Genomic DNA, 27,009 nt, shown 5'->3' with positions numbered 1-27,009 from the left:
CAGCCTAAACCCCCCCAAATCGGGGGGTCTCATCCCCAAATCCGGGGGTCTCACCCCCAGATCGGGGGTCTTACCCTCAAATCGGGGGTCTCACCCCCAATTCGCAACCCAAACCCCCCCAAATCGGGGGGTCTCCCCCCAGATCGGGGGGTCTCATCCCCAGATCGGGGGTCTCACCCCCAAGTCGCCCCCCCAGGTTCCGCTTTCCCGCCGCCCCCCGCCCAGGGCGTGGCCGGGGGGCGTGGTCGGTGGGCGTGGCCGGGGGCGTGGCCCGCGGAGGGGGCGTGGCCTGCGGGCGGATTATGTCAACCCCGCGGCAGCCGCAGCCCCGAGCCGGGAGCGGCGGGAGCAGGTACGGCCCGGGGGGCTCCGCCGGGATTTGGGGGGGGGTCCCGGGGGTCCCCGGCACCCCGAGGCACCCCGAGGGCTCCGCGGGTCCCGGGCCGGGGGGCGCCGAGCGCGGGGAGCGGCTCCGGGAGGGTCCCGGGGGGCTGCGTTGAGGCGGTGGGGATGGGGGAAAGGTGGGGCTGGGGGAGATTTTGGGGGGGGCTGGCGGTGAAATGGGTCTGGGGGCGTTCTTGGGGGGTTTAGGGCCAGCTATAGGGTGTCTATAGGGCTGGGGGGGTTTAGGGGGGCTGGGGGCGTTGTTGGGGGGTGGGAGGGGTGGAGATGGGGCTGGGGGATGGGGGGGTGGAAATGGGGCTGGGGGGGGGTTGGGGTTTGGGGAGGGGTCTGTGGGGCCGGGCAGGGTAAAGGGGGATCTATAGGGGATCTATAGGGTCTCTGTGGGGCGGGGACTGGCATCGAGGAGGGGTCGGGGGGCTTCTGGGGGCGGGGCCGTGAGGTGTTTATGTGGGGCTGGGGGGTCTCTATAGGGTCCCTATAGGGCTGGGCACAGGCACGGGTGGGTCTGGGGTCTCTATGGGGCAGGAGAGGGTCTATAGGATCTATAGGGTCCCTATAGGGCTGGGTACAGGTACGGGTGGGTCTGTGGGGCAGGGGAGGGTCTATAGGATCTATAGGGTCCCTATAGGGCTGGGCACAGGTACGGGTGGGTCTGTGAGGTCTATGGGGCAGGGGAGGGTCTATAGGATCTATAGGGTCCCTATAGGGCTGGGTACAGGTACGGGTGGGTCTGTGGGGCAGGGGAGGGTCTATAGGATCTATAGGGTCCCTATAGGGTCCCTATAGGGCTGGGCAGAGGTACGGGTGGGTCTGTGGGGTCTATGGGGCAGGGGAGGGTCTATAGGATCTATAGGGTCCTATAGGGCTGGGCACAGGTACAGGTGGGTCTATGGGGCAGGGGAGGGTCTATAGGATCTATAGGGTCCTATAGGGCTGGGCAGAGGTATGGGTGGGTCTGTGGGGTCTGTGGGGCAGGGGAGGGTCTATAGGATCTATAGGGTCCCTATAGGGCTGGGCAGAGGTATGGGTGGGTCTGTGGGGTCTGTGGGGCAGGGGAGGGTCTATAGGATCTATAGGGTCCCTATAGGGCTGGGCAGAGGTACGGGTGGGTCTGTGGGGTGTCTATAGGATCCAATCGAGGTCGGGGGGGGTCTGTGGGGTCTCTGTGGGGCTGGGCAGAGGCACAGGTGGGTCTATAGGGTGGGACAGGGGCACAGGTGGTTCTATAGGGGCTCTATAGGGTGCGGCTGACAGGGACAGGTGGTTCTATAGGGCAGGGGGATCTCTAGGGGCTCTATAGGGTGGGATGGGGTGCACAGGTGGTTCTATAGGGTCAGACCTGGGGCACAGGTGGTTCTATGGAGTCAGGTGGTTCCATAGGGGCTCTATAGGGTGGGACGGGGGGCGCAGGTGGTTCTGTGGGGCCAGGAGATTCTATAGGGGCTCTATAGGGTCGGGGTGACAGGTACAGGTGGTTCTATAGGGCAGGTGGGTCTATAGGGATTGTATAGGGTGGGATGGGGGGCACAGGTGGTTCCATAGGGTCAGGTGGTTCCATAGGGTGGGATGGGGGGCACAGGTGGTTCCATAGGGTGAGGTGGTTCCATAGGGTGGGATGAGGGCGCAGGTGGTTCCATAGGGTCAGGTGGTTCTATAGGGATTCTATAGGGTGGGATAGGGGGCACAGGTGGTTCCATAGGGTCAGGTGGTTCCATAGGGTGGGATGGGGGGCACAGGTGGTTCCATAGGGTCAGGTGGTTCTATAGGGATTCTATAGGGTGGGACGGGGGGCACAGGGGGTTCTATAGGGTCAGGTGGTTCCATAGGGGCTCCATAGGGTCAGGCCAAGGCACAGGAGAAATTTGGGGCTGGCTCGGGGGGTCCGGGGGGTCCAGGCAGCCCCATAGGGGCCCCATAGGGGCAGGAGCAGAGGGGCTGGGCCTGGGGGGATTTGGGGGGGTTTTGGGGGGCCCAGGATGGATTTGGGGGTCCTGGGGGGGTTTTGGGGGGGCCCAGGATGGATTTGGGAGATCCTGGGGGGTTTTGGGGGGCCCAGGATGGATTTGGGGGTCCTGGGGGGGTTTTGGGGGGCCCAGGATGGATTTGGGGGTCCTGGGGGGGTTTTGGGGGGGCCCAGGATGGATTTGGGGGTCCTGGGGGGATTTTGGGGGGGCCCAGGATGGATTTGGGAGATCCCGGGGGGGTTTTGGGGGGCCCAGGATGGATTTGGGGGTCCTGGGGGGGTTTTGGGGGGCCCAGGATGGATTTGGGAGATCCCGGGGGGGTTTTGGGGGGCCCAGGATGGATTTGGGAGATCCTGGGGGGGTTTTGGGGGGGCCCAGGATGGATTTGGGAGATCCTGGGGGGGTTTTGGGGGGGCCCAGGATGGATTTGGGGGTCCTGGGGGGGTTTGGGGGGGCCCAGGATGGATTTGGGGGATCCTGGGGGGGGTTTTGGGGGGCCCAGGATGGATTTGGGGGTCCTGGGGGGATTTGGGGGCAGAAAGCGAGTGGGGAGGGGGAGTCAGGGGGGGTTGGGCGTGGTGTTTTGGGGGGAGGGTTCGGGATGTTTTGGGGCAGTTTGGGGCAGTTTTGGGGCCGTTTTGGGGAGGGTTTGGAGCCGTTTTGGGGAGGGGGCTCGGGATGATTTCGGGGCAGTTTCGGGGAGGGGGCTCGGGATGATTTTGGGGAGGGGGCTCGGGATGATTTCGGGGCAGTTTCGGGGAGGGGGCTCGGGATGATTTTGGGGAGGGGGCTCGGGATGATTTCGGGGCAGTTTTGGGGAGGGGGCTCGGGATGATTTTGGGGAGGGGGCTCGGGATGATTTCGGGCGGTTTCGGGGCCGTTTCGGGGTCTCCGCAGGGCCCAGCAGCCCGAGGGGCTCGGGGCACTCTCGGTGGGGCTGGGGGCTCCGGGGGGGCTCTGCAGGGACAGGGATTTTTGGGGGGGGGTCCCGAGGGGTCCCCAACAGCCTGGGGGGGGTCTCGGGTGGGGGGGGGTCCCCTGGGGGGTCCCCATGTCCAACAGATGGGTGGGGCCGGTGGGGGGGGAGGGGAGGGGAGGGGAGGAGCGGCCCTCGCGCGCCCCCCGCCCCCCCCGAGGGACCCCCGGGGCTGGGGGGGGGTCCCAGTGGGGGGGGAGGGGCAATCCCGGTTCTCCCCCCCCCTCCCCTCCCTCCCCATCCCCTCCCCCCCTCATTTCCCTACAGGTGCCCGCCCCTCCCCCCCCTTGCATCACCTGGGGGGATTTTGGGGATTTTTTTTTTTTTTGGGGGGGGGTCCGCACGTTTAGGGTGGGGGAGGGGCGGGGGGGGTCATCCCAGCTCCGTCCTCCCCCCCCCCAGGAATTTGGGGTGCACAAGGGGCTCCTTGTTCCAGCCGGGGCCGCCCCCGCTTCCGGCCGGGTGGGGCCGGGGGGGCCCCAAATTCTCCCGGGGGGGCCCCAAATTCTTCCGGGGTCGGTGGGGGGAGGGGAGGGGGGGTTCCAAATCCTTCCGGGATTTTGGGGCGGGGGGGGGTCCCCGGGATTGGCGGCTCCTCCCGGGAAGGGCGGGGCCGGCAACGCCTTGCGGGGGGGGGTTGGGGACCCCCCCGGGGGGGTTTTGGGGGGGGTCCCCGCAGCTCTGGACCCCCCCCAGGGGGTTTGGGGGTGAGGGGGGGTCGGGGGTCGCGCACGGAGGGGGTTGGGGTGGGGGAAGCCCCGGTTGCACCGGGGGGATTTTGGGGAGGGGTCTCCAGACCTCCGTGCCCCACCCCGGGTGGTCCTGGGGGGTCCCAAACCCTCTGGGGGGGGGGGTCCCAGATTTTCGTGGGGGGGGGGGTTTTGGGGGGTTTTTGGGGGTTTTTTTTGGGGGAATTTCGGGCCCGTCCCTGTCCGTGGTGCTGAATTTGGGGGGGGGGGCGCGGCGCTCGGCGGCCGCGGGGGGGGGATGGGGAGGTGGGGGAGGGGCAGCCCGGGAATTTGGGGAGGGGTCGCGGGTGGGGGGGGGTCGCAGCCAAGGTGACAGGTCCCCTCTCCAGGCGTCGCCATGGAAACGGGCGCATCCGCACAGCCGGGGGGGGAGGGGCCGCCACACAATGGAGAGGGGGGAGGGGGGGGTTTTAGGGGTGGGGGGGGTTGGAGACCCCTCCCCAAATTTGCCCCCCACCCCCCCAGGGCCATGGCGCTGCCCCGCGGGCTCGGCCTCGTCCCGCTGCTGCTGCTGCTGCTGGGGGGGCGCGGCGGCGCCATCGTCATCCCCCCCGAGTGTGAGTGGGGGGCGCAATTTGGGGAGGGGGCGAGCCGCGAGGGGGAGGGGAGGGGCGCGGGGAGGGGTTACACACAACCCCCAACCCCCCCCCCCCCACCGGGATCCCTGCATGGAGCATGGAGACCCCTCCCCCGAAAACGGCATGGACGCGCCTCCCCAAAAACAGCATGGAGACCCCCCCCCAGAAAAAAGCATGGAGACCCCCCCCTCAAAAAAAAGCATGGAGACCCCCCCCAGAAAAAAGCATGGCGACCCCCCCCCAGAAAAAAGCATGGAGACCCCCCCCCCAAAAAAAAGGCATGGAGACCCCCCCAAAAAAAACTGGCATGGAGACCCCCCCCTCAAAAAAAAGGCATGGAGACCCCCCCAGAAAAAAGCATGGAGACCCCCCCAGAAAAAAGCATGGAGACCCCCCCCAAAAAAAAGGCATGGAGACCCCCCCCCAAAAAAAAGGCATGGAGACCCCCCTCAATTTAACCCCTGATCCCCCCCCCCAGTGGAGACCCCCCTCAATTTATCCTCCCTCCTATGGAGACCCCCCCTCAATTCAATTCCTGATCCTGGACCCCCCCCTCAATGGAGACCCCCCCTCAATTTATCCTCCCCCCTATGGAGACCCCCCCTCAATTCACCTCCATAATCCCGGACCCCCCTTCCAATTCACCCCCCCGGCATGGAGACCCCTCCCCAAATTCCCCTTATCCCGACCCCTTTCCCTCCCATTTTTTTAAGAGTCACCCCTCACTCTGCACGACCCCCCCCATTTTTTTGGGGACCCCCTCCCCTTGCACGCCCCCCCCCCCCTTGCACGCCCCCCGCTTTCCCGGGGGTCTCTCTGGAGCCCCCTCCCCACTCACGCCGTGTCTCTCCCCCCGTGCCCCCGGACGGTGCAGATTCGCTGCACGAGCGTGAGTTTGGGGGGGCCGGGGGGATTTGGGGGGTCCCGGGGGGATTTGGGGGGGTCCTGGGGAGATTTGGGGGGAGTTTGGGGGGGCTGGGGGGATTTGGGGGGGTCCCGGGGAGGTTTGGGGGGAGTTTGGAGGGGCTGGGGGGATTTGGGGGGGTCCCGGGGGGATTTGGGGGGGTCCTGGGGAGATTTGGGGGGGTCCCGGGGAGGTTTGGGGGGTCCCGGGGAGGTTTGGGGGGGTCTCGAGGGGATTTGGGGGGGAGTTTGGAGGGGCTGGGGGGATTTGGGGGGTCCCGGGGGGATTTGGGGGGGTCCTGGGGAGATTTGGGGGGATTTGGGGGGTCCCGGGGGGATTTGGGGGGAGTTTGGGGGGGCCGGGGGGATTTGGAGGTTTTTGGGGTGTTTTGGGGGTTTTGGGGGTGTTTTGGGGGTGTTTTTGGGCGTTTTGGGGTGTTTTGGGTGTTTTTGGGGTGTTTCTGGGGTGTTTTGGGGTGTTTCGGGGGTGTTTTTGGGGGTTTTCGGGTGTTTTTGGGATGTTTTGGGGTGTCCTGGGGTGTTTTGGGGGTTTTAGGGGTGTTTCGGGGGTGTTTTTGGGCGTTTTGGGGTGTTTTGGGTGTTTCTGGGGTGTTTCTGGGGTGTTTTGGGGTGTTTTTGGGATGTTTTGGGGTGTTTTTGGGATGTTTTGGGGTGTCCTGGGGTGTTTTGGGGGTTTTAGGGGTGTTTCGGGGGTGTTTTGGGGGGTTTTGGGGTGGTTTTGGGGTGTTTCTGGGGTGTTTTTGGGGGTGTTGGGGCTCGGGCCGGTCCCAGCCGCTGCCCCCCCAGTCCAGCAGCCGCCCGAGCTGACGGAGCAGCCCCCGGAGCAGCTCGTGGTGTTCCCCAGCGACGACGTCGTGCTCAAGTGCGCGGCCACCGGCAACCCCCCGGTGGAGTGAGTGTCACCCCCGGTGTCACCTCCCGAGGGTCACCCGTGTCACCTCTGTGTCACCCGTGTCACCTCCGGCGTGTCACCCGAGGGTCACCTGTGTCAATTGAGTGACACCTCTGTCACCTCTGTGTCACCTGCTGTGTGTCACCCGAGTGTCACCTGTGTCACCTGTGTCACCTGTGTCACCTCCCGCTGCTCTCCCACTGTCTCTCCAGCCACTGTCCGTGTGTCCTCCTCATGTCCCCCCCGTGTCCCCCTGTCCCCCCTCCTGCTGTCCCCTCGCTGTCCCTCCAGCCTCTGTCACTGTCCCCATGTCCGCCCCGTGTCCTGCTGTCCATGTGTCCCCTTCGTGTCCCCTCTGAGTCCCCCCTGTCCCCAGTGTCCTTGTCCCCCCTCCTGCTGTCCCTGTTGTCCCCCTGTCCTCCCCGTGTCCCACTGTCCCTCCAGCCTGTCAGTGTCACTGTCCCCGTGTCCCCCCATGTCCCCGTGTCCCCCCTGTGTCCCCGAGTCCCTCTGTCACTGTCCCCCTGTCCCCCCCGTGTCCCACTGTCCCTCTGTCACTGTCCCCCCTTGTGTCCCGCTGTCCCCCCATGTCCCCGTGTCCCCCCATGTCCCCCTGTCCCCCCGTGTCCCTCTGTCCCTCTGTCACTGTCCCCGTGTCCCCCCTCTGTCCCTCTGTCCCTCTGTCCCTCTGTCCCCCTCTGTCCCTCTGTCCCTCTGTCACTGTCCCCGTGTCCCCCCCATGTCCCTCTGTCCCTCTGTCCCTGTCCCCGCTGTCCCCCAGCTGCTCTCTGTCCCCCCGTGTCCCTCTGTCCCTCTGTCACTGTCCCCGTGTCCCCCCCGTGTCCCTCTGTCCCTCTGTCCCCGTCCCCGCTGTCCCCCAGCCGCTCTCTGTCCCGTCTGTGTCCCTCTGTCCCTCTGTCCCTCTGTCCCTCTGTCCCTGTCCCCCCCATGTCCCCATGTCCCTCTGTCCCTCTGTCCCTGTCCCCGCTGTCCCCCAGCTGCTCTCTGTCCCCCCGTGTCCCTCTGTCCCTCTGTCCCTGTCCCTGTGTCCCCCCTCTGTCCCTCTGTCACTGTCCCCGTGTCCCCCCTCTGTCCCTCTGTCCCTCTGTCCCGTCTGTGTCCCACTGTCCCTCTGTCCCTGTCCCCGTGTCCCCCCCATGTCCCCCTGTCCCTCTGTCCCTCTGTCCCTGTCCCCGCTGTCCCCCAGCTGCTCTCTGTCCCCCCGTGTCCCTCTGTCCCTCTGTCCCTGTCCCCGTGTCCCCCCCATGTCCCCCTGTCCCTCTGTCCCTCTGTCCCCGTCCCCGCTGTCCCCCAGCCGCTCTCTGTCCCCGCAGGTACCGCTGGACACGCGAGGGTCTCCCGTTCCCGTTCCCGTCGCCGTTCCCGTCGCCGTCCCCGGGCCCGGAGCTGGCGGGGGTCTCGGTGTCCCCCGGCGGGGGGACCTTGGTCATCAACGCCAGCCTGGCCGGGCGGCTGCAGGGCCGGTTCCGCTGCGCCGCCAGCAACGCGCTGGGCACCGCGCTGTCCTCGGAGAGCCGCGTCATCGCCGAGAGTGAGCCCCAAAAAACCCCAAAATATCCCAAATCCACCCCAAAATAACCCCAGGCACCGCGCTGTCCTGGGAGAGCCGCGTCATCGCCGAGAGTGAGCCCCAAAATCCCCTAAATTCACCCCAAAATAACCCCCAATAACCCCAGGCACCGCGCTGTCCTCGGAGAGCCGCGTCATCGCCGAGAGTGAGCCCCAAAAAACCCCAAAATATCCCAAATCCACCCCAAAATAACCCCCAATAACCCCAGGCACCGCGCTGTCCTCAGAGAGCCGCGTCATCGCCGAGAGTGAGCCCCAAAAAACCCCAAAATATCCCAAATCCACCCCAAAATAACCCCAGGCACCGCGCTGTCCTCAGAGAGCCGCGTCATCGCCGAGAGTGAGCCCCAAAAAACCCCGAAATATCCCAAATCCACCCCAAAATAACCCCCAATAACCCCAGGCACTGCGCTGTCCTCGGAGAGCCGCGTCATCGCCGAGAGTGAGCCCCAAAAAACCCCAAAATATCCCAAATCCACCCCAAAATAACCCCCAATAACCCCGGGCACCGCGCTGTCCTCGGAGAGCTGCGTCATGGCTGAGAGTGAACCCCAAAAATCCCAAAAATCCCCTAAATAACCCCAAAATCCTCCCGACCCCCTCAGGGCCAGCGCGGGGGTGCCTGGCTGGTTTTGGGGTTCCCGGTGGATTTGGGGTCCCTGGAGGGTTTGGGGGGCAGGGGAAGCCCCCAGCGTGGGGGTCCCTGTCGGGTTTTGGGGTCCCTGTGGGTTTTTGGGGTCCCTGTCTGTGTTTGGGGCTCCTGTCTAATTTTGGGGTTCCTGTTTTTGGGGTTCCTGTGGGTTTTTGGGGTTCCTGTCTGGTTTTGGGGTACCTGTTTTTGGGGTTCCTGTTTTTGGTGTCTGTGTGGGTTTTTGGGGTTCCTGTCTGGTTTTGGAGTTCCTGTTTTTGGGGTTCCTGTGGGTTTTTGGGGTTCCTGTCTGGTTTTGGGGTTCCTGTTTTTAGGGTCCCCATGGGTTTTTGGTGTCCCTGTGGGTTTTTGGGGTTCCTGTCTGGTTTTGGGGTTCCTGTTTTTAGGGTCCCCATGGGTTTTTGGTGTCCGTGTGGGTTTTTGGGGTTCCTGTCTGGTTTTGTGGTTCCTGTTTTTGGGGTTCTTGTTTTTGGTGTCCGTGTGGGTTTTTGGGGTTCCTGTCTTGTTTTGGAGTTCCTGTTTTTGGGGTTTCTGTGGGTTTTTGGTGTCCCTGTGGGTTTTTGGGGTTCCTGTCTGTTTTTGTGGTTCCTGTTTTTGGGGTTCTTGTTTTCGGGGTGCCCGTGGTTTCGGGGTGCCCGTGGTTTCGGGGTGCCCCAGCCGCTGTCCCCCCAGACACGCCGCAGTGGCCCAAGGAGAAGGTGACCCCGGTGCAGGTGGAGGAGGGGGACCCCGTGGTGCTGCCCTGCGACCCCCCGAAAAGCGCCGTGCCCCCCAAGATCTACTGGCTCAACAGCCGTGAGCGAGGGGGGCTGGGGGGTGGGGGGCTTCCTCCTGCACCCCCTGATCCCGCTGTACCCCAAAAATCCTCCCCTGACCCCCAAAATCCTCTCTGAATTCCAAAATCCTCCCCTGAATCGCCCAAAATCCTCCCTGAGCCCCAAAATCCTCCCCTGAATCCCCCAAAATCCTCCCCGGACCCCAAAAACCTCCCCTGAATCCCCAAAAATCCTTCCCTGAACCCCAAAATCCTCTCTGAATCCCAAAATCCTCCCCGGACCCCGAAATCCTCCCTGAGCCCCAAAATCCTCCCCTGAATCCCCCAAAAAATCCTCCCCGGACCCCAAAATCCTCCCCTGAATTCCCCAAAATCCTCCCCGGACCCCAAAATCCTCCCTGAGCCCCAAAATCCTCCCCTGAATCCACCAAAATCCTCCCCGGACCCCAAAAAACTCCCCTGAATCCCCCAAAAATCCTCCCTGCACCCCAAAAACCTCCCTGGGCCCCAAAATCCTCCCCTGAATCCCCCAGAAATCCTCCCCGGACCCCAAAATCCTCCCCGAGACCAAAATCCTCCCCTGAATCCCCCAAAAAATCCTCCCCGGACCCCGAAAACCTCCCTGACCCCAAAAATCCTCCCTGACCCCAAAATCCTCCCTGAACCCCCAAATCCCCCCTGAACCCCCAAATCCCCTCGGACCCCTCTGCACCCCCACAATCCCCCCCACACCTCGGTCTGGTTTTGGGGATCCCCTGACCTGGGGCCGGTTTGGGGTCAGGCTGGGGTCAGTTTGGGGTCAGGTTGGGGTCAGTTTGGGGTCAGGTTGGGGTCAGTTTGGGGTCAGGTTTTAGGGTCGGTTTTAAGGTCATTTTGGGGCAGGTTTGGGGTCACTTTTGGGGTCACTTCTGGGTTTTCCCTCAGGCATCGTGCACATCGCGCAGGACATCTGGGGCAGGGTTGGGATCAGGTTTAGGGTCACTTTTGGGGTCAGTTTTGGGGTCACTTTTGGGGTTTTTCATCCCAGGCATTGTGCACATTGCGCTGGACACCCAGGTCAGCACGGGGCAGGTTTAGGATCCCTTTTGGGGTCACTTTTGGGGTCACTTTTGGGGTCACTTTTGGGGTCACTTTTGGGGTTTCTGTGTTGAAGGCATCGTGCACATCGCGCAGGATGCCCGGGTCAGTTTTAGGGTCAGGTTTGGGGTCAGTTTTGGAGCAGTTTTAGGGTCAGGTTTGGGGCAGGTTTGGGGTCAGTTTTGGAGCAGTTTTAGGGTCAGGTTTGGGGCAGGTTTGGGGTCAGTTTTAGGGTCAGTTTTGGGGTCAGTTTTGGGGTCACTTTTGGAGTTTTTCACCCCAGGCATTGTGCACATTGCACAGGAAGCCCGGGTCAGCTTGGGGCAGGTTTGGGATTAGTTTTAGGGTCACTTTTGGGGTCACTTTTGGGTTTTTTCCTGCCCAGGCATCGTGCACATCGCGCAGGACGCCCGGGTCAGTTTTAGGGCAGGTTTAGGGTCCCTTTTGGGGTCACTTTTGGGGTCACTTTTGGGGACACTTTTGGGTTTTTTCCCCAGGCATTGTGCACATCGCGCAGGACACCCGGGTCAGTTTTAGGGCAGGTTTAGGGTCACTTTTGGGGTCAGTTTTGGGGTCACTTTTGGGGCAGGTTTAGGGTCACTTTTGGGGTCACTTTTGGGGTCACTTTTGGGTTTTTTCCTGCCCAGGGATCGTGCACATCGCGCAGGACGCCCGCGTCAGCATGGGCCAGGACGGGTTCCTGTACTTCGCCAACGCGCAGGTCGGGGACAGCCACCCCGACTACATCTGCCACGCGCACTACCTGGGGCCCCGCACCATCATCCAGAAAGAGCCGCTGGACCTGCGCGTCTCCCCCAGTGAGCGCACCCCAAAACCCCGGAGCTGCCCTCGGGGGACCCCAAAACCCCGGAGCTGCCCTCGGGGGACCCCAAATCCACCTTCATGGGACCCCAAAATCCCAAATCTGCCCTCGGGGGACCCCAAAACCCCGGAGCTGCCTTCGGGGGACCCCAAAATCCCAAATCTGCCTTCAGGGACCCCAAATCCACCTTCATGGGACCCCAAAATCCCAAATCTGCCCTCGGGGACCCCAAAATCCCAAATCCACCTTCAGGGGACCCCAGAACCCCGGAGCTGCCTTCGGGGGACCCCAAAATCCCGGAGCTGCCTTCGGGGGACCCCAAAACCCCAAATCCATCTTCAGAGAACCCCAAATCCACCTTCAGGGCACCCAAAACCTCAGAGCCGCCTTCGGGGGACCCCAAAATCCCAAATCTGCCTTCGGGGACCCCAAAATCCCAAATCTGCCTTCGGGGACCCCAAATCCACCTTCATGGGACCCCAAAATCCCAAATCTGCCTTCGGGGACCCCAAATCCACCTTCATGGGACCCCAAAATCCCAAATCTGCCTTCGGGGACCCCAAATCCACCTTCATGGGACCCCAAAATCCCAAATCTGCCTTCGGGGACCCCAAAACCCCGGAGCTGCCTTCGGGGGACCCCAAATCCACCTTCAGGGGACCCCAAATCCACCTTCGGGGGACCCCAAAACCCCAGAGCTGCCTTCAGGGGACCCCAAATCCACCTTCATGGGACCCCAAAACCCCAAATCTACCTTCAGGGGACCCAAAACCCCAGAGCCACCTTCATGGGACCCCAAAACCCCAAATCTACCTTCAGGGGACCCAAAACCCCAGAGCCACCTTCAGGGGACCCCAAAATCCCAAATCTGCCTTCAGGGGACCCCAAAATCCCAAATCCACCTTTAGGGGACCCCAAAACCCCAAATCCACCTTCAGAGAACCACAAAATCCCAAATCCTCAAGAAGTTGGGGGTTCTGGGAGGGATTTGGGGGGGATCCCCATGACTTGTGGGGGCTCCGGGGGGGGATTTAAGGGGGATCCCCATGAATTGGGGGAGCTCTGGGGGGGGTTTGGGGGGGATCCCCAGGAACTGGGGGGATTTGGGAGGGATCCCCATGAATTGGGGGGGATTTGTGGGGGATCCCCAGGAACTGGGGGGGATTTGTGGGGGATCCCCAGGAACTGGGGGGGATTTGGGAGGGATCCTCATGAACTGGGGGGGATTTGTGGGGGATCCCCAGGAACTGGGGGGGATTTGGGGGAGATCCCTATGAACTGGGGGACTCTGAGGGGGATTTGGGGAGGATCCCCATGAATTGGGGGAGCTCTGGGGGGGTTCTGGGGGGATCCCCATGAACTGGGGGGGATTTGGGGGGGATCCCCAGGAACTGGGGGGGCTCCTGTGGAGATCCCCATGAACTGGGGGGCTCCAGGGAGAATTTGGGGGAGATCCCCATGAACTGGGGGGGATTTGGGGGGGGATCCCCAGGATTTGGGGGGCTCCAGGGGGTCTCTAACCCCTCTGCCCCCCCCAGGTAACTCGGTGCAGTCCCGCCGGCCCCGCCTGGTGGTCCCCAGGGACCCCCAACCCACGGTGGTGGCGCTGCGGGGGGAGACGCTGGTGCTGGAGTGCATCGCCGAGGGGCTGTGAGTGGGGGGCTCGGGGGTCCGGGGGGGTCCGGGGGGGTCTTGGGTGGGTCTGGGGGGTCCTGGGGGGATCTCGGGGGGTCCAGGGGGTCCTTGGGGGGGTCCAGGGGGAGTCTGGAGGGTCCTTGGGGGGTCTGGGGGATGTTGGGGGGTCCAGGGGATCCTGGGGGGCTCCAGGAGGGTCCTGGGGGGATGTTGGGTGGGGGTCCCAGGGGTGTCCCGGTTTAATCCCAGTTCTATCCTGGTTCTATCTTGGTTTAATCCCGGTTCTATCCCGGTTCTGTCCCGGTTCTATCCCGCTTTAATCCTGGTTCTATCCTGGTTCTATTCCAGTTCTATCCTAGTTTAATCCCAGTTCTATCCCCGTTCTATCCCGGTTCTATCCCAGTTTAACCCCAGTTCCATCCTGGTTCTATCCCGGTTCTATCCCAGTCTAACCCCAGTTCTATCGCAGTCTAACCCCAGTCTAACCCCAGTTTATCCCAGTCTAACCCCAGTTTATCCCAGTCTAACCTGGTCTAACCCCGTCTCTCCCCAGCCCCATGCCCTGGGTGTCGTGGCGCCGGCTGAACTGGCCTGGGGGTTATCCCAGTCTAACCCCAGTTTATCCCAGTCTAACCCCAGTCTAACCCCAGTCTAACCCAGTTTATCCCAGTCTAACCCCAGTTTATCCCAGTCTAACCCCAGTTTACCCCAGTTTATCCCAGTCTAACCTGGTCTAGCCCTGTCTCTCCCCTTCCAGCCCCACGCCCTGGGTGTCGTGGCACCGGCTGAACTGGCCTGGGGGTTATCCCTGTCTAACCCCAGTTTATCCCAGTCTAAACCCAGTCTAACCCCAGTCTAACCCCAGTCTAACCCCAGTCTAACCCCAGTCTAACCCCAGTCTAACCCCAGTTTACCCCAGTTTATCCCAGTTTATCCCCGTCTCTCCCCAGCCCCACGCCCTGGGTGTCGTGGCGCCGGCTGAACTGGCCTGGGGGTTATCCCAGTCTAACTTCAGTCTAACCCCAGTCTAACCCCAGTCTAACCCCAGTTTGTCCCAGTTTATCCCAGTTTACCCCGTCTCTCCCCAGCCCCACGCCCTGGGTGTCGTGGCGCCGGCTGAACTGGCCTGGGGGTTATCCCAGTTTACCCCAGTTTGTCCCAGTTTATCCCAGTTTACCCCGTCTCTCCCCAGCCCCACGCCCTGGGTGTCGTGGCGCCGGCTGAACTGGCCTGGGGGTTATCCCAGTCTAACCCCGGTTCTATCCCAGTTCTATCCCAGTTCTATCCCAGTCTAACCCCAGTCTAACCGCAGTCTAACCCCAGTTTACCCCAGTTTATCCCAGTTTACCCCGTCTCTCCCCAGCCCCACGCCCTGGGTGTCGTGGCGCCGGCTGAACTGGCCTGGGGCTTATCCCAGTCTAACCCCAGTTTATCCCAGTCTAACCCCAGTCTAACCCCAGTCTAACCCAGTTTATCCCAGTCTAACCCCAGTTTACCCCAGTCTAACCCCAGTCTAACCCCAGTTTACCCCAGTTTACCCCAGTTTACCCCAGTCTAACCCCAGTCTAACCCCAGTTTACCCCAGTCTAACCCCAGTTTACCCCAGTTTGTCCCAGTTTATCCCAGTTTACCCCGTCTCTCCCCAGCCCCACGCCCTGGGTGTCGTGGCGCCGGCTGAACTGGCCTGGGGGTTATCCCAGTCTAACCCCGGTTCTATCCCAGTTCTATCCCAGTCTAACCCCAGTTTATCCCAGTCTAACCCCAGTTTACCCCAGTTTGTCCCAGTTTACCCCAGTTTACCCCGTCTCTCCGCAGCCCCACGCCCTGGGTGTCGTGGCGCCGGCTGAACTGGCCTGGGGCTTATCCCAGTCTAACCCCTGTTTATCCCAGTCTAACCCCAGTCTAACCCCAGTCTAACCCAGTTTATCCCAGTCTAACCCCAGTTTACCCCAGTCTAACCCCAGTCTAACCCCAGTTTACCCCAGTTTACCCCAGTTTACCCCAGTCTAACCCCAGTCTAACCCCAGTTTACCCCAGTCTAACCCCAGTTTACCCCAGTTTGTCCCAGTTTATCCCAGTTTACCCCGTCTCTCCCCAGCCCCACGCCCTGGGTGTCGTGGCGCCGGCTGAACTGGCCTGGGGGTTATCCCAGTCTAACCCCAGTTTATCCCAGTCTAACCCCAGTTTACCCCAGTCTAACCCCAGTCTAACCCCAGTTTATCCCAGTCTAACCCCAGTCTAACCCCAGTTTACCCCAGTTTGTCCCAGTTTACCCCAGTTTGTCCCCGTCTCTCCCCAGCCCCACGCCCTGGGTGTTGTGGTGCCGGCTGAACTGGCCTGGGGGTTATCCCAGTTTACCCCAGTTTGTCCCAGTTTATCCCAGTTTACCCCAGTTTGTCCCAGTTTATCCCAGTTTACCCCGTCTCTCCGCAGCCCCACGCCCTGGGTGTCGTGGCGCCGGCTGAACGCGCCGCTGCCGCCGGGCCGGGCGCTGCTGGACAATTTCAACAAGACGCTGCGGCTGCGCGCGGTCAGCGAGGCCGACGACGGCGACTACGAGTGCACGGCCAGCAACGGGCTGGGCACGGCGCGGCGCGGGCACCGCGTCACCGTGCAGGGTAACGGGGGAAACTGGGACAAACTGGGACAAACTGGGACAAAATGGGACAAAATGGGACAAAATGGGAGCTCTGGGCACGGCGCGGCACGGGCACCGCGTCACCGTGCAGGGTAAACTGGGGAAACTGGGGAAACTGGGATAAACTGGGACAAAATGGGACAAACTGGGAGCTCTGGGCACGGCGCAGCGCAGGCACCGCGTCACTGTGCAGGGTAAACTGGGGAAACTGGGATAAACTGGGACAAACTGGGACAAACTGGGAGCTCTGGGCACGGCGCGGCGCGGGCACCGCGTCACCGTGCAGGGTAACGGGGGAAACTGGGATGAACTGGGACAAAATGGGACAAAATGGGACAAACTGGGACAAAATGGGAGCTCTGGGCACGGCGCAGCGCGGGCACCGCGTCACCGTGCAGGGTAAACGGGGAAACTGGGGCAAACTGGGACAAACTGGGACAAAATGGGAGCTCTGGGCACGGCGCGGTGCAGGCACCGCGTCACCGTGCAGGGTAAACGGGGAAACTGGGGAAACTGGGACAAACTGGGACAAACTGGGAGCTCTGGGCACGGCGCGGCGCGGGCACCGCGTGACTGTGCAGGGTAACGGGGGAAACTGGGACAAACTGGGACAAAATGGGAGCTCTGGGCACGGCGCGGCGCGGGCACCGCGTCACCGTGCAGGGTAAACTGGGGAAACTGGGGAAACTGGGACAAACTGGGACAAACTGGGGCAAACTGGGACAAACTGGGAGCTCTGGGCACGGCGCGGCGCGGGCACCGCGTCACCGTGCAGGGTAAACTGGGGAAACTGGGACAAACTGGGACAAACTGGGACAAACTGGGACAAACTGGGAGCTCTGGGCACGGCGCGGCGCGGGCACCGCGTGACTGTGCAGGGTAATGGGGGAAACTGGGACAAACTGGGACAAACTGGGAGCTCTGGGCACGGCGCGGCGCAGGCACCGCGTCACTGTGCAGGGTAACGGGGGAAACTGGGACAAACTGGGATAAACTGGGATAAATTGAGATGTACCTGGGCAGCACTGGGCAGTACTGGGATGGGCACTGGGCCATACTGGGATGTACTGGGATGTACTGGGGCAGCACTGGGCCATACTGGGGGGCACTGGGATGTACTGGGAGGTACTGGGATGTACTGGGATGTACTGGGAGGCACTGGGCCATACTGGGATGTACTGGGATGTTCTGGGATTTCTCGGTCCCCAGCGGTGCCGTACTGGCTGCGCCGGCCGCAGAGCGGGATGGGATGTACTGGGATGTACTGGGATGTACTGGGGCAGCATTGGGCCATACTGGGATGGGCACTGGGCCATACTGGGATGGGCACTGGGCCATACTGGGAGGCACTGGGATGCACTGGGATTTCTCGTGCCCAGCGGCGCCGTACTGGCTGCACCGGCCGCAGAGCGGGATGGGATGTACTGGGATGTACTGGGATGTACTGGGGCAGCACTGGGCCATACTGGGCCATACTGGGATGGGCACTGGGATGTACTGGGAGGCACTGGGATGCACTGGGATTTCTCGTCCCAGCGGCGCCGTGCTGGCTGCGCCGGCCGCAGAGCGGGATGGGATGTACTGGGGCAGCACTGGGCCATACTGGGCCATACTGGGATGGGCACTGGGCCATACTGGGAGGCACTGGGATGTAATGGGATGTACTGGGATGTACTGGGGCAGCACTGGGCCATACTGAGCCATACTGGGATGGGCCCTGGGCCATACTGGGAGGCACTGGGATGCACTGGGATTTCTCGTGCCCAGCGGCGCCGTACTGGCTGCGCCGGCCGCAGAGCGGGATGGGATGTACTGGGATGTACTGGGGCAGCACTGGGCCATACTGGGCAGTACTGGGATGGGCACTGGGAGGCACTGGGCCATACTGGGATGCACTGGGATTTCTCGTCCCAGCGGCGCCGTACTGGCTGCGCCGGCCGCAGAGCGGCGTGTTCGGGCCCGGCGAGACGGCGCGCCTGGACTGCCAGGTGGGTGGCAAACCCCGGCCCCGCCTCAGCTGGAGCATCAACGGCGTCCCCATCGAGGGTAGGGGGCTTCGGGGGGCTGCGGGGGGGATCTGGGGGGGTTTGGGGGGGTTTGGGGGGCTTCGGGGGGCTGCGGGGGGGATCTGGGGGGGTTTGGGGGGCTTCGGGGGGCTGCGGGGGGCTTCGGGGGGGATCTGGGGGGGTTTGGGGGGCTCGCGGGGGGCTGGAGAGGGGATTTGGGGGGTTGGGAAGGGGGATGGGGAGGGGATTTGGGGATTTTGGGAGGTTTGGGGGGCTGGGGAGGGAATTTGAGGGGCTTGGAAGGGGGTGGGGGAGGGGATTTGGGGGATTTTGGGAGGGTTTGGGGGATTTGGAGGGGCTCGGGGGGGCTGGAGAGGGGATTTGGGGGATTTTGGTGTCCCTGGGTTCGTTTTAGATGTCCCCAGGATTGGTTTTGGTGTCACCAGGGATGATTTTGGTGTCCCTGGATGGGTTTTGGTGTCCCCAGGATTGGTTTTGGTGTCTCTGGATGGGTTTTGGTGTCCCCAGGGCTGGTTTTGGTGTCCCCAGGGATGATTTTGGTGTCCCTGGACGGGATTTTGGTGTCCCCAGGATTGGTTTTGGTATCTCAAATGGGTTTTGGTGTCCCTGGACGGGATTTTGGTGTCCCCAGGGCTGGTTTTGGTGTCCCCAGGGCTGGTTTTGGTGTCTCAAATGGATTTCTGTCCCCGCAGAGCTGCCGGCCTTGGGGCGCCGCGCTCTCCGGGACGGGGCGCTGATCCTGTCCCTGGGTGGGATTTTGGTGTCACCAGGGATGATTTTGGTGTCCCCAGGGCTGATTTTGGTGTCCCCAGGGATAATTTTGGTGTCCCCAGGGCTGGTTTTGGTGTCCCCAGGGATGATTTTTGGTATCTCAAATGGGTTTTGGTGTCCCTGGATGGGATTTTGGTGTCCCCAGGGCTGATTTTGGTGTCCCCAGGGATAGTTTTGGCATCTCTGGATGGATTTTCTGTCCCCGCAGAGCTGCCGGCCTCGGGGCGCCGCGCTCTCCGGGACGGGGCGCTGATCCTGTCCCTGGGTGGATTTTGGTGTCCCCAGGGATGATTTTGGTGTCCCCAGGGCTGGTTTTGGTGTCCCCAGGGATAATTTTGGTATCTCTGGATGGATTTCTGTCCCCGCAGAGCTGCCGGCCTCGGGGCGCCGCGCTCTCCGGGACGGGGTGCTGATCCTGTCCCTGGGTGGATTTTGGTGTCCCTGGACGGGATTTTGGTGTCCCCAGGGCTGATTTTGGTGTCCCTGGATGGGTTTTGGTGTCCCTGGACGGGATTTTGGTGTCCCCAGGGATGATTTTGGTGTCCCCAGGGATAATTTTGGCATCTCTGGATGGATTTTCTGTCCCCGCAGAGCTGCCGGCCTCGGGGCGCCGCGCTCTCCAGGACGGGGCGCTGATCCTGTCCCTGGATGGGATTTTGGTGTCCCCAGGGCTGATTTTGGTGTCCCCAGGGCTGATTTTGGTGTCCCTGGATGGGTTTTGGTGTCCCTGGATGGGATTTTGGTGTCCCCAGGGCTGATTTTGGTGTCCCTGGATGGGATTTTGGTGTCCCCAGGGCTGATTTTGGTGTCCCTGGATGGGATTTTGGTGTCCCCAGGGCTGGTTTTGGTGTCCCCAGGGATGATTTTTGGTATCTCAAATGGGTTTTGGTGTTCCTGGACGGGATTTTGGTGTCCCCAGGGCTGGTTTTGGTGTCCCCAGGGCTGATTTTGGTGTCCCCAGGGCTGGTTTTGGTGTCCCCAGGGCTGATTTTGGTGTCCCTGGGTGGTTTTTGATGTCCCTGGATGGGATTTTGGTGTCCCCAGGGCTGATTTTGGTGTCCCTGGATGGGATTTTGGTGTCCCCAGGGATGATTTTGGTGTCCCTGGACGGGATTTTGGTGTCCCCAGGGATGATTTTGGTGTCCCCAGGGATGATTTTGGTATCTCAAATGGATTTCTGTCCCTGCAGAGCTGCCGGCCTCGGGGCGCCGCGCTCTCCGGGACGGGGCGCTGATCCTGTCCCTGGATGGGTTTTGGTGTCCCTGGATGGGATTTTGGTGTCACCAGGGCTGATTTTGGTGTCCCTGGATGGTTTTTGGTGTCTCTGGGTTGGTTTTGGTGTCCCCAGGGCTGATTTTGGTGTCCCTGGACGGGATTTTGGTGTCCCCAGGGCTGATTTTGGTGTCCCTGGATGGTTTTTGGTGTCTCTGGGTTGGTTTTGGTGTCCCTGGACGGGATTTTGGTGTCCCTGGATGGGATTTTGGTGTCCCTGGATGGGTTTTGGTGTCCCTGGATGGGATTTTGGTGTCCCCAGGAATGATTTTGGTGTCCCTGGATGGTTTTTGGTGTCCCCAGGGCTGATTTTGGTGTCCCTGGATGGGTTTTGGTGTCCCCAGGGCTGATTTTGGTGTCCCTGGATGGGTTTTGGTGTCCCTGGATGGGATTTTGGTGTCCCCAGGGATAATTTTGGTGTCCCCAGGGATAATTTTGGTATCTCAAATGGATTTCTGTCCCCGCAGAGCTGCCGGCCTCGGGGCGCCGCGCTCTCCGGGACGGGGCGCTGATCCTGTCCCTGGGTGGGATTTTGGTGTCCCCAGGGATGATTTTGGCATCTCTGGATGGATTTTTTGTCCCTGCAGAGCTGCCGGCCTCGGGGCGCCGCGCTCTCCGGGACGGGGCGCTGATCCTGTCCCGCCTGGAGCCCAACGACTCCATGGTGGCCCAGTGCGAGGCCAGCAACAGCCACGGGCGGCTCCTGGCCAACGCCTTCGTCTACGTCGTGGGTGCGTCACCCCAAAAGCCCCAAAACGCCCCAAAATCTGATCAGTGTCCCCCCAAAATCTGCTCAGTGTCCCCCCAAAATCTGCTCAGTGTCCCCCCCAAAATCTGCTCAGTGTCCCCCCCGAAAACCCCCCAAAATCTGCTCAATATCCCCCCCAAATCTGCTCAGTATCCCCCCAAAATCTTCTCAATATCCCCCCCAAAATCTCCTCCATATCCCCCAAAATCTGCTCAGTATCCCCCCCAAAACCCCCCAAAATCTGCTCAATCCCCCATAGGACCCCTGGGACCTCCCCAGAGATGGATTTTGAGTCCCAGGGACGGATTTTGGGACTCCAGGGATGAATTTTGGGGTCCCGGGGATGGATTTTGGGATCCCAGGGATGGATTTTGGGATCCCAGGGATGGATTTTGGGGTCCCGGGGATGGATTTTGGGGTCGGGAGTGGTCCCTGACCTCCCAATCCCCCCAGAGCTGCCGGTGCAGATCCCTGGGTGCGGATTTTGAGTCCCAGGGATTAATTTTGGGATCCCAGGGATGGATTTTGAGTCCCAGGGATGAATTTTGGGATCCCAGGGATGGATTTTGAGTCCCAGGGATGGATTTTGGGGTCCCGGGGATGGATTTTGGGACCCCAGGGATGGATTTTGAGTCCCAGGGACAGATTTTGGGACTCCAGGGATGAATTTTGGGGTCCCGGGGATGGATTTTGGGGTCCCAGGGATGGATTTTGGGACCCCATGGATGAATTTTGGGACCCCAGGGATGAATTTTGGGGTCCCGGGGATGGATTTTGGGGTCGGGAGTGGTCCCTGACCTCCCAATCCCCCCAGAGCTGCCGGTGCAGATCTTTGGGTGTGGATTTTGAGTCCCAGGGATGGATTTTGGGATCCCGGGGATGGATTTTGGGGTCGGGGGGGTCCCTGACCTCCCAATCCCCCCAGAGCTGCTGGTGCAGATCCCTGGGTGTGGATTTTGAGTCCCAGGGATGGATTTTGGGATCCCAGGGATGGATTTTGAGTCCCAGGGATGGATTTTGGGATCCCGGGGATGGATTTTGGGGTCCCGGGGATGGATTTTGGGATCCCAGGGATGGATTTTGAGTCCCAGGGATGGATTTTGGGATCCCAGGGATGGATTTTGAGTCCCAGGGATGGATTTTGGGACCCCAGGGATGGATTTTGTGTCCCAGGGATGGATTTTGGGATCCCGGTAATGGATTTTGGGATCCCGGGGATGGATTTTGGGGTCCCGGGGATGGATTTTGGGATCCCAGGGATGGATTTTGGGGTCCCGGGGATGGATTTTGGGGTCGTGGGGGTCCCTGACCTCCCAGTCCCCCCAGAGCTGCCGGTGCAGATCTTTGGGTGTGGATTTTGAGTCCCAGGGATGAATTTTGGGATCCCAGGGATGAATTTTGGGATCCCGGGGATGGATTTTGGGATCCCGGGGATGGATTTTGGGATCCCAGGGATGGATTTTGGGATCCCAGGGATGGATTTTGAGTCCCAGGGATGAATTTTGGGATCCCAGGGATGGATTTTGGGATCCCGGGGATGGATTTTGGGATCCCAGGGATGGATTTTGGGATCCCGGGGATGGATTTTGAGTCCCAGGGATGGATTTTGGGACCCCAGGGATGGATTTTGAGTCCCAGGGATGGATTTTGGGATCCCGGGGATGGATTTTGGGGTCCCGGGGATGGATTTTGGGATCCCAGGGATGGATTTTGGGATCCCAGGGATGGATTTTGAGTCCCAGGGATGGATTTTGGGACCCCAGGGATGGATTTTGTGTCCCAGGGATGGATTTTGGGGTCCCGGGAATGGATTTTGGGATCCCGGGGATGGATTTTGAGTCCCAGGGATGGATTTTGGGACCCCAGGGATGGATTTTGAGTCCCAGGGATGGATTTTGGGACCCCGGGGATGGATTTTGGGACCCCGGGGATGGATTTTGGGGTCGGGGGGGTCCCTGACCTCCCAGTCCCCCCAGAGCTGCCGGTGCAGATCCTGACGCCGGACTCGGCGCTCTACGCCGTGGTGGAGAACCAGACGGCGTTCCTGCACTGCCGGGCCTTCGGCGCGCCCGCGCCCGCCGTGGAGTGGTGAGAGCCCCGAACCCCCAAATCAGGACCCCCCAATCTGATCAATCCCCCCAATCTGATCAGGACCCCCCAATCTGATCAGTCCCCCGAAATCTGATCAGGACCCCCCAATCTGATCAATCCCCCCCAATCTGATCAGGACCCCCCAATCTGGTCAATCCTCCCAATCTGATCAGGATCCCCCAATCTGATCAATCCCCCCCAGTCTGATCAGTCCGACTGAGGACCCCCCAAACCTCCCCAAAACCTGCTGAGAACCCCCCAAACCCCGCCAAAACCTGCTGAGAACCCCCAAAACCCACTGAGGACCCCCCAAACCCCCCCAAAACCCACTGGGGACCCCCCCAAAACCCGCTGAGGACCCCCAAAACCCACTGGGGACCCCCCAAAACCCACTGAGGACCACCCAAACCTCCCCAAAACCCACTGGGGACCCCCCAAACCTCCCCAAAACCCACTGGGGACCCCCCAAAACCCACTGAGGACCCCCCCAAACCTCCCCAAAACCCACTGAGGACCCCCCAAACCTCCCCAAAACCCGCTGAGGACCCCCCAAACCTCCCCAAAACTCACTGAGGACCCCCCAAACCTCCCCAAAACCCACTGGGGACCCCCCAAAACCCACTCAGGACCCCCCAGACCCCCCCAAAACCCACTGGGGACCCCCCAAAACCCACTGGGGACACCCTAAAACCTGCTGAGGACCCCTCCAAAACCCACTGAGGACCCCCCAAACCTCCCCAAAACCCACTGGGGACCCCCCCAAACCCACTGAGGACCCCCAAAACCCACTGGGGACCCCCCAAAACCCACTGAGGACCCCCCCAAACCTCCCCAAAACCCACTGAGGACCCCCCAAACGCCCCCAAAACCCACTGGGGACCCCCCAAAACCCACTGAGGACCCCCCAAACCTCCCCAAAACCCACTGGGGACCCCCCCAAACCCGCTGAGGACCCCCCAAACCCCCCCAAACCTGCTGAGGACCCCCCCAAACCCACTGAGGACCCCCCAAACCTCCCCCAAACCCACTGAGGACCCCCCAAACCTCCCCCAAAACCCGCTGAGGACCCCCCCAAACCCGCTGAGGACCCCCAAAAGCCACCGAGCCCCCCAACCGTGCGCAGGCTGAGCCCGGCGCTGGAGCCGGCCCTGCAGGACGATCGCGCCTTCGCCTTCACCAACGGCTCGCTGCGGCTGGGCCCGGCGGCGCGGGGGGACGCGGGGGTCTTCACCTGCCGCGCCCGCAACGCCCACAGCAACGCCAGCATCACCGCCCGCCTGGACGTGCGAGGTGAGGGACCCCCGAACCCAGCCCGGGACCCCCCCCCCGAGTTCTGCCGGGACCCCCGAACCCAGCCGGGACCCCCGAACCCAGCCGGGACCCCCGAACCCGGCCGGGACCCCCCCCCGAGTTCTGCTGGGGACCCCCGAACCCGGCCGGGACACCCCCCGAGTTCTGCTGGGGACCCCCGAACCCGGCCGGGACCCCCCCCCTGAGTTCTGCTGGGGACCCCCGAACCCGGCCGGGACCCCCCCCCTGAGTTCTGCTGGGGACCCCCGAACCCAGCCGGGACCCCCGAACCCAGCCGGGACCCCCGAACCCAGCTGGGACCAGCCCGAGTCCTGCCAGGGACCCCCGAACCCGGCCGGGACCATCCCTGAGTTCTGCCGGGACCCCCCCCGAGTTCTGCCGGGACCCCCGAATCCAGCCGGGACCCCCGAACCCAGCCGGGACCCCCCCCGAGTTCTGCCGGGACCCCCGAATCCAGCCGGGAACCCCGAACCCAGCCGGGACCCCCGAACCCAGCTGGGACCAGCCCGAGTCCTGCCAGGGACCCCCGAACCCGGCCGGGACCATCCCTGAGTTCTGCCGGGACCCCCCCCGAGTTCTGCCGGGACCCCCGAATCCAGCCGGGAACCCCGAACCCAGCCCGGGACCCCCCCCCGAGTTCTGCTGGGGACCCCCGAACCCAGCCCGGGACCACCCCCGAGTTCTGCCAGGGACCCCCGAACCCAGCCAGGGACCCCCGAATCCAGCCAGGACCACCCCTGAGCCCAGCCGGGACCCCCGAACCCAGCCCGGGACCCCCCCCGAGTTCTGCCGGGGACCCCCGAACCCAGCCCGGGACCCCCCCCGAGTTCTGCCGGGGACCCCCGAACCCGGCTGGGACGACCCCCCGAGTTCTGCCGGGACCCCTGAACCCGGCCGGGACCCCCCCCGAGTCCTGCCAGGGACCCTTGAACCCAGCCAGGGACCCCTGAGCCTGGCCAGGGACCCCTGAGTACAGCCCGGGACCCCTGAACCCCCTGAGCCTGGCCCGGGACCCCCAAGTCCTGCCAGGGACCCCCAAGTCCTGCCAGGGACCCCTGAACCCAGCCCAGGACCCCCCCCAAGCCTGGCCAAGGTTTCCTGAGCCTTTCCAGAACCCCACAAATACCCCCCAGACCCCTCCAGGACCCCCCAGACCCCTCCAGGACCCTCAAAACCCCTCCAGGACCCCACAAATGCCCCCCAAATCCCCCCAAACCCCTCCAGGACCCCCCCCAGACCCCCAAATCACCCCGCTGCCCCCCACCCAGAGGCCACCCGGATCGAGGTGCCCCCTCAGAGCCTTCCAGAAGTCCACAAATCCCCCCCAAACCTCTCCAGATCCTCCCCAGACCCCTCCAGATCCCCCCAAGACCCCTCCAGGACCCCCCCAGACCCCTCCAGGACCCCCCCAAACCCTCCTGGAACCCTCCAAATCCCCCCAAAATCCCTCCAGGACCCCCCCCAGATCCCCAAATCACCCCGCTGCCCCCCACCCAGCAGCCACCCGGATCGAGGTGCCCCCTCAGAGCCTTCCAGAACTCCACAGATCCCCCCCAGACCCCTCCAGGACCCCACAAATGCCCCCCAAAACCCCTCCAAGACCCCCCCCAGACCTCACCAGACCCCTCCAGGAACCCCCCAAGAACCCTCCAGGACCCTCAAAGTCCCTCCAGGACCCCACAAATGCCCCCCAAATCCCCCCAAACCCCTCCAGGACCCCCCCAGACCCCTCCAGGACCCCTCCAAACCCCTCCAGGACCCCCCCAGACCCCCAAATCACCCCGCTGCCCCCCACCCAGCGGCCACCCGGATCGAGGTGCCCCCTCAGACCCCTCCAGGACCCCCCCAAACCCTCCTGGAACCCCCCAAATCCCCCCAAAACCCCTCCAGGACCCCCCCCAGACCCCCAAATCACCCCGCTGCCCCCCACCCAGCGGCCACCCGGATCGAGGTGCCCCCTCAGAGCCTTCCAGAACTCCACAGATCCCCCCCAGACCCCTCCAGGACCCCACAAATGCCCCCCAAAACCCCTCCAAGACCCCCCCCAGACCTCACCAGACCCCTCCAGGAACCCCCCAAGAACCCTCCAGGACCCTCAAAGTCCCTCCAGGACCCCACAAATGCCCCCCAAATCCCCCCAAACCCCTCCAGGACCCCCCCAAACCCCTCCAGGACCCCCCCAGACCCCTCCAGGACCCCCCCAAATCCCTCCAGGACCCCCCCCAGACCCCCAAATCACCCCGCTGCCCCCCACCCAGCGGCCACCCGGATCGAGGTGCCCCCCCAGAGCGTGACGGCCAAGAAGGGCGAGACCGTGACCTTCACCTGCCGCGCCTCCTTCGACCCCGGCCTGCAGCCCCGGGGGCTGCTCTGGCTGCGGGACGGGAGCCCCGTGCTGGAGAGCCCCGACAGCGACAAGTGAGGGGTCCCAGAGGGGATTTGGGGGTCCCGGGGGGGATTTGGGGGTCCCAGGCTGGGTTTGGGGGGGATTTGGGGGTCCCAGGATGGGTTGGTGGGGGGCTGCTCTGGCTGCGGGATGGGAGCCCCGTGCTGGAGAGCCCCGACAGCGACAAGTGAGGGGTCCCGGGGGGATTTGGGGGTCCCGGGGGGGATTTGGGGGGGATTTGGGGGTCCCAGGATGGGTTTGGGGGGGATTTGGGGGTCCCAGGATGGGTTTTGGGGGGATTTGGGGGTGCCAGGCTGGGTTTGTGGGGGATTTGGGGGTCCCAGGATGGGTTTTGGGGGGATTTGGGGGTCCCAGGATGGGTTTGGGGGGGATTTGGGGGTCCCAGGATGGGTTTGTGGGGGGCTCCTCTGGCTGCGGGACGGGAGCCCCGTGCTGGAGAGCCCCGACAGCGACAAGTGAGGGGTCCCGGGGGGATTTGGGGGTCCCGGGGGGGATTTGGGGGGGATTTGGGGGTCCCAGGATGGGTTTGGGGGGGATTTGGGGGTCCCAGGATGGGTTTGGGGGGGGCTGCTCTGGCTGCGGGACGGGAGCCCCGTGCTGGAGAGCCCCGACAGTGACAAGTGAGGGGTCCCGGGGGGATTTGGGGGTCCTGGGATGGTTTAGGGGGGATTTGGGGGGTCCTGACAGGGTCTGGGGGGGGATTTGGG

The 27,009-nt window shown here is 62.9% G+C and overlaps 1 protein-coding gene across 6 annotated transcripts in view; it reads left to right on the top strand.

The window, feature by feature from the left end:
- Window positions 1-233: 233 nt before the first annotated feature.
- The window catches only part of L1CAM (L1 cell adhesion molecule), a 56,466-nt gene continuing 29,690 nt past the window's right edge, over window positions 234-27,009 (top strand). For 2 of the 6 annotated variants that reach the window (XM_085563459.1, XM_085563463.1), the window contains exons 1-14: window positions 234-352; window positions 4,560-4,651; window positions 5,547-5,561; window positions 6,383-6,488; window positions 7,823-8,040; window positions 9,400-9,522; window positions 11,227-11,397; window positions 12,941-13,052; window positions 15,471-15,655; window positions 17,590-17,721; window positions 20,333-20,476; window positions 22,470-22,581; window positions 23,708-23,874; window positions 26,154-26,313. In XM_085563459.1, coding sequence (XP_085419585.1) covers window positions 303-352; window positions 4,560-4,651; window positions 5,547-5,561; window positions 6,383-6,488; window positions 7,823-8,040; window positions 9,400-9,522; window positions 11,227-11,397; window positions 12,941-13,052; window positions 15,471-15,655; window positions 17,590-17,721; window positions 20,333-20,476; window positions 22,470-22,581; window positions 23,708-23,874; window positions 26,154-26,313 — 1,787 coding nt within the window. In that variant the 5' untranslated portion in view covers window positions 234-302. Of the gene's footprint in view, window positions 353-4,559; window positions 4,652-5,546; window positions 5,562-6,382; window positions 6,489-7,822; window positions 8,041-8,138; window positions 8,521-9,399; window positions 9,523-11,226; window positions 11,398-12,940; window positions 13,053-15,470; window positions 15,656-17,589; window positions 17,722-20,332; window positions 20,477-22,469; window positions 22,582-23,707; window positions 23,875-26,153; window positions 26,314-27,009 lie in introns of those variants that run through there. The other 4 variants (XM_085563461.1, XM_085563462.1, XM_085563460.1 and 1 more) reach the window with 4 other exon arrangements.

The sequence above is a fragment of the Lonchura striata genome, chromosome 31, assembly GCF_050655825.1.
Source record: "Lonchura striata isolate lonStrDom1 chromosome 31, ASM5065582v1, whole genome shotgun sequence".
In the NCBI taxonomy this organism is placed as follows: Eukaryota; Metazoa; Chordata; class Aves; order Passeriformes; family Estrildidae; genus Lonchura; species Lonchura striata.
Note: the sequence above shows the minus strand (reverse complement) of the source record. Positions and strands in the feature narration are given on the sequence as shown.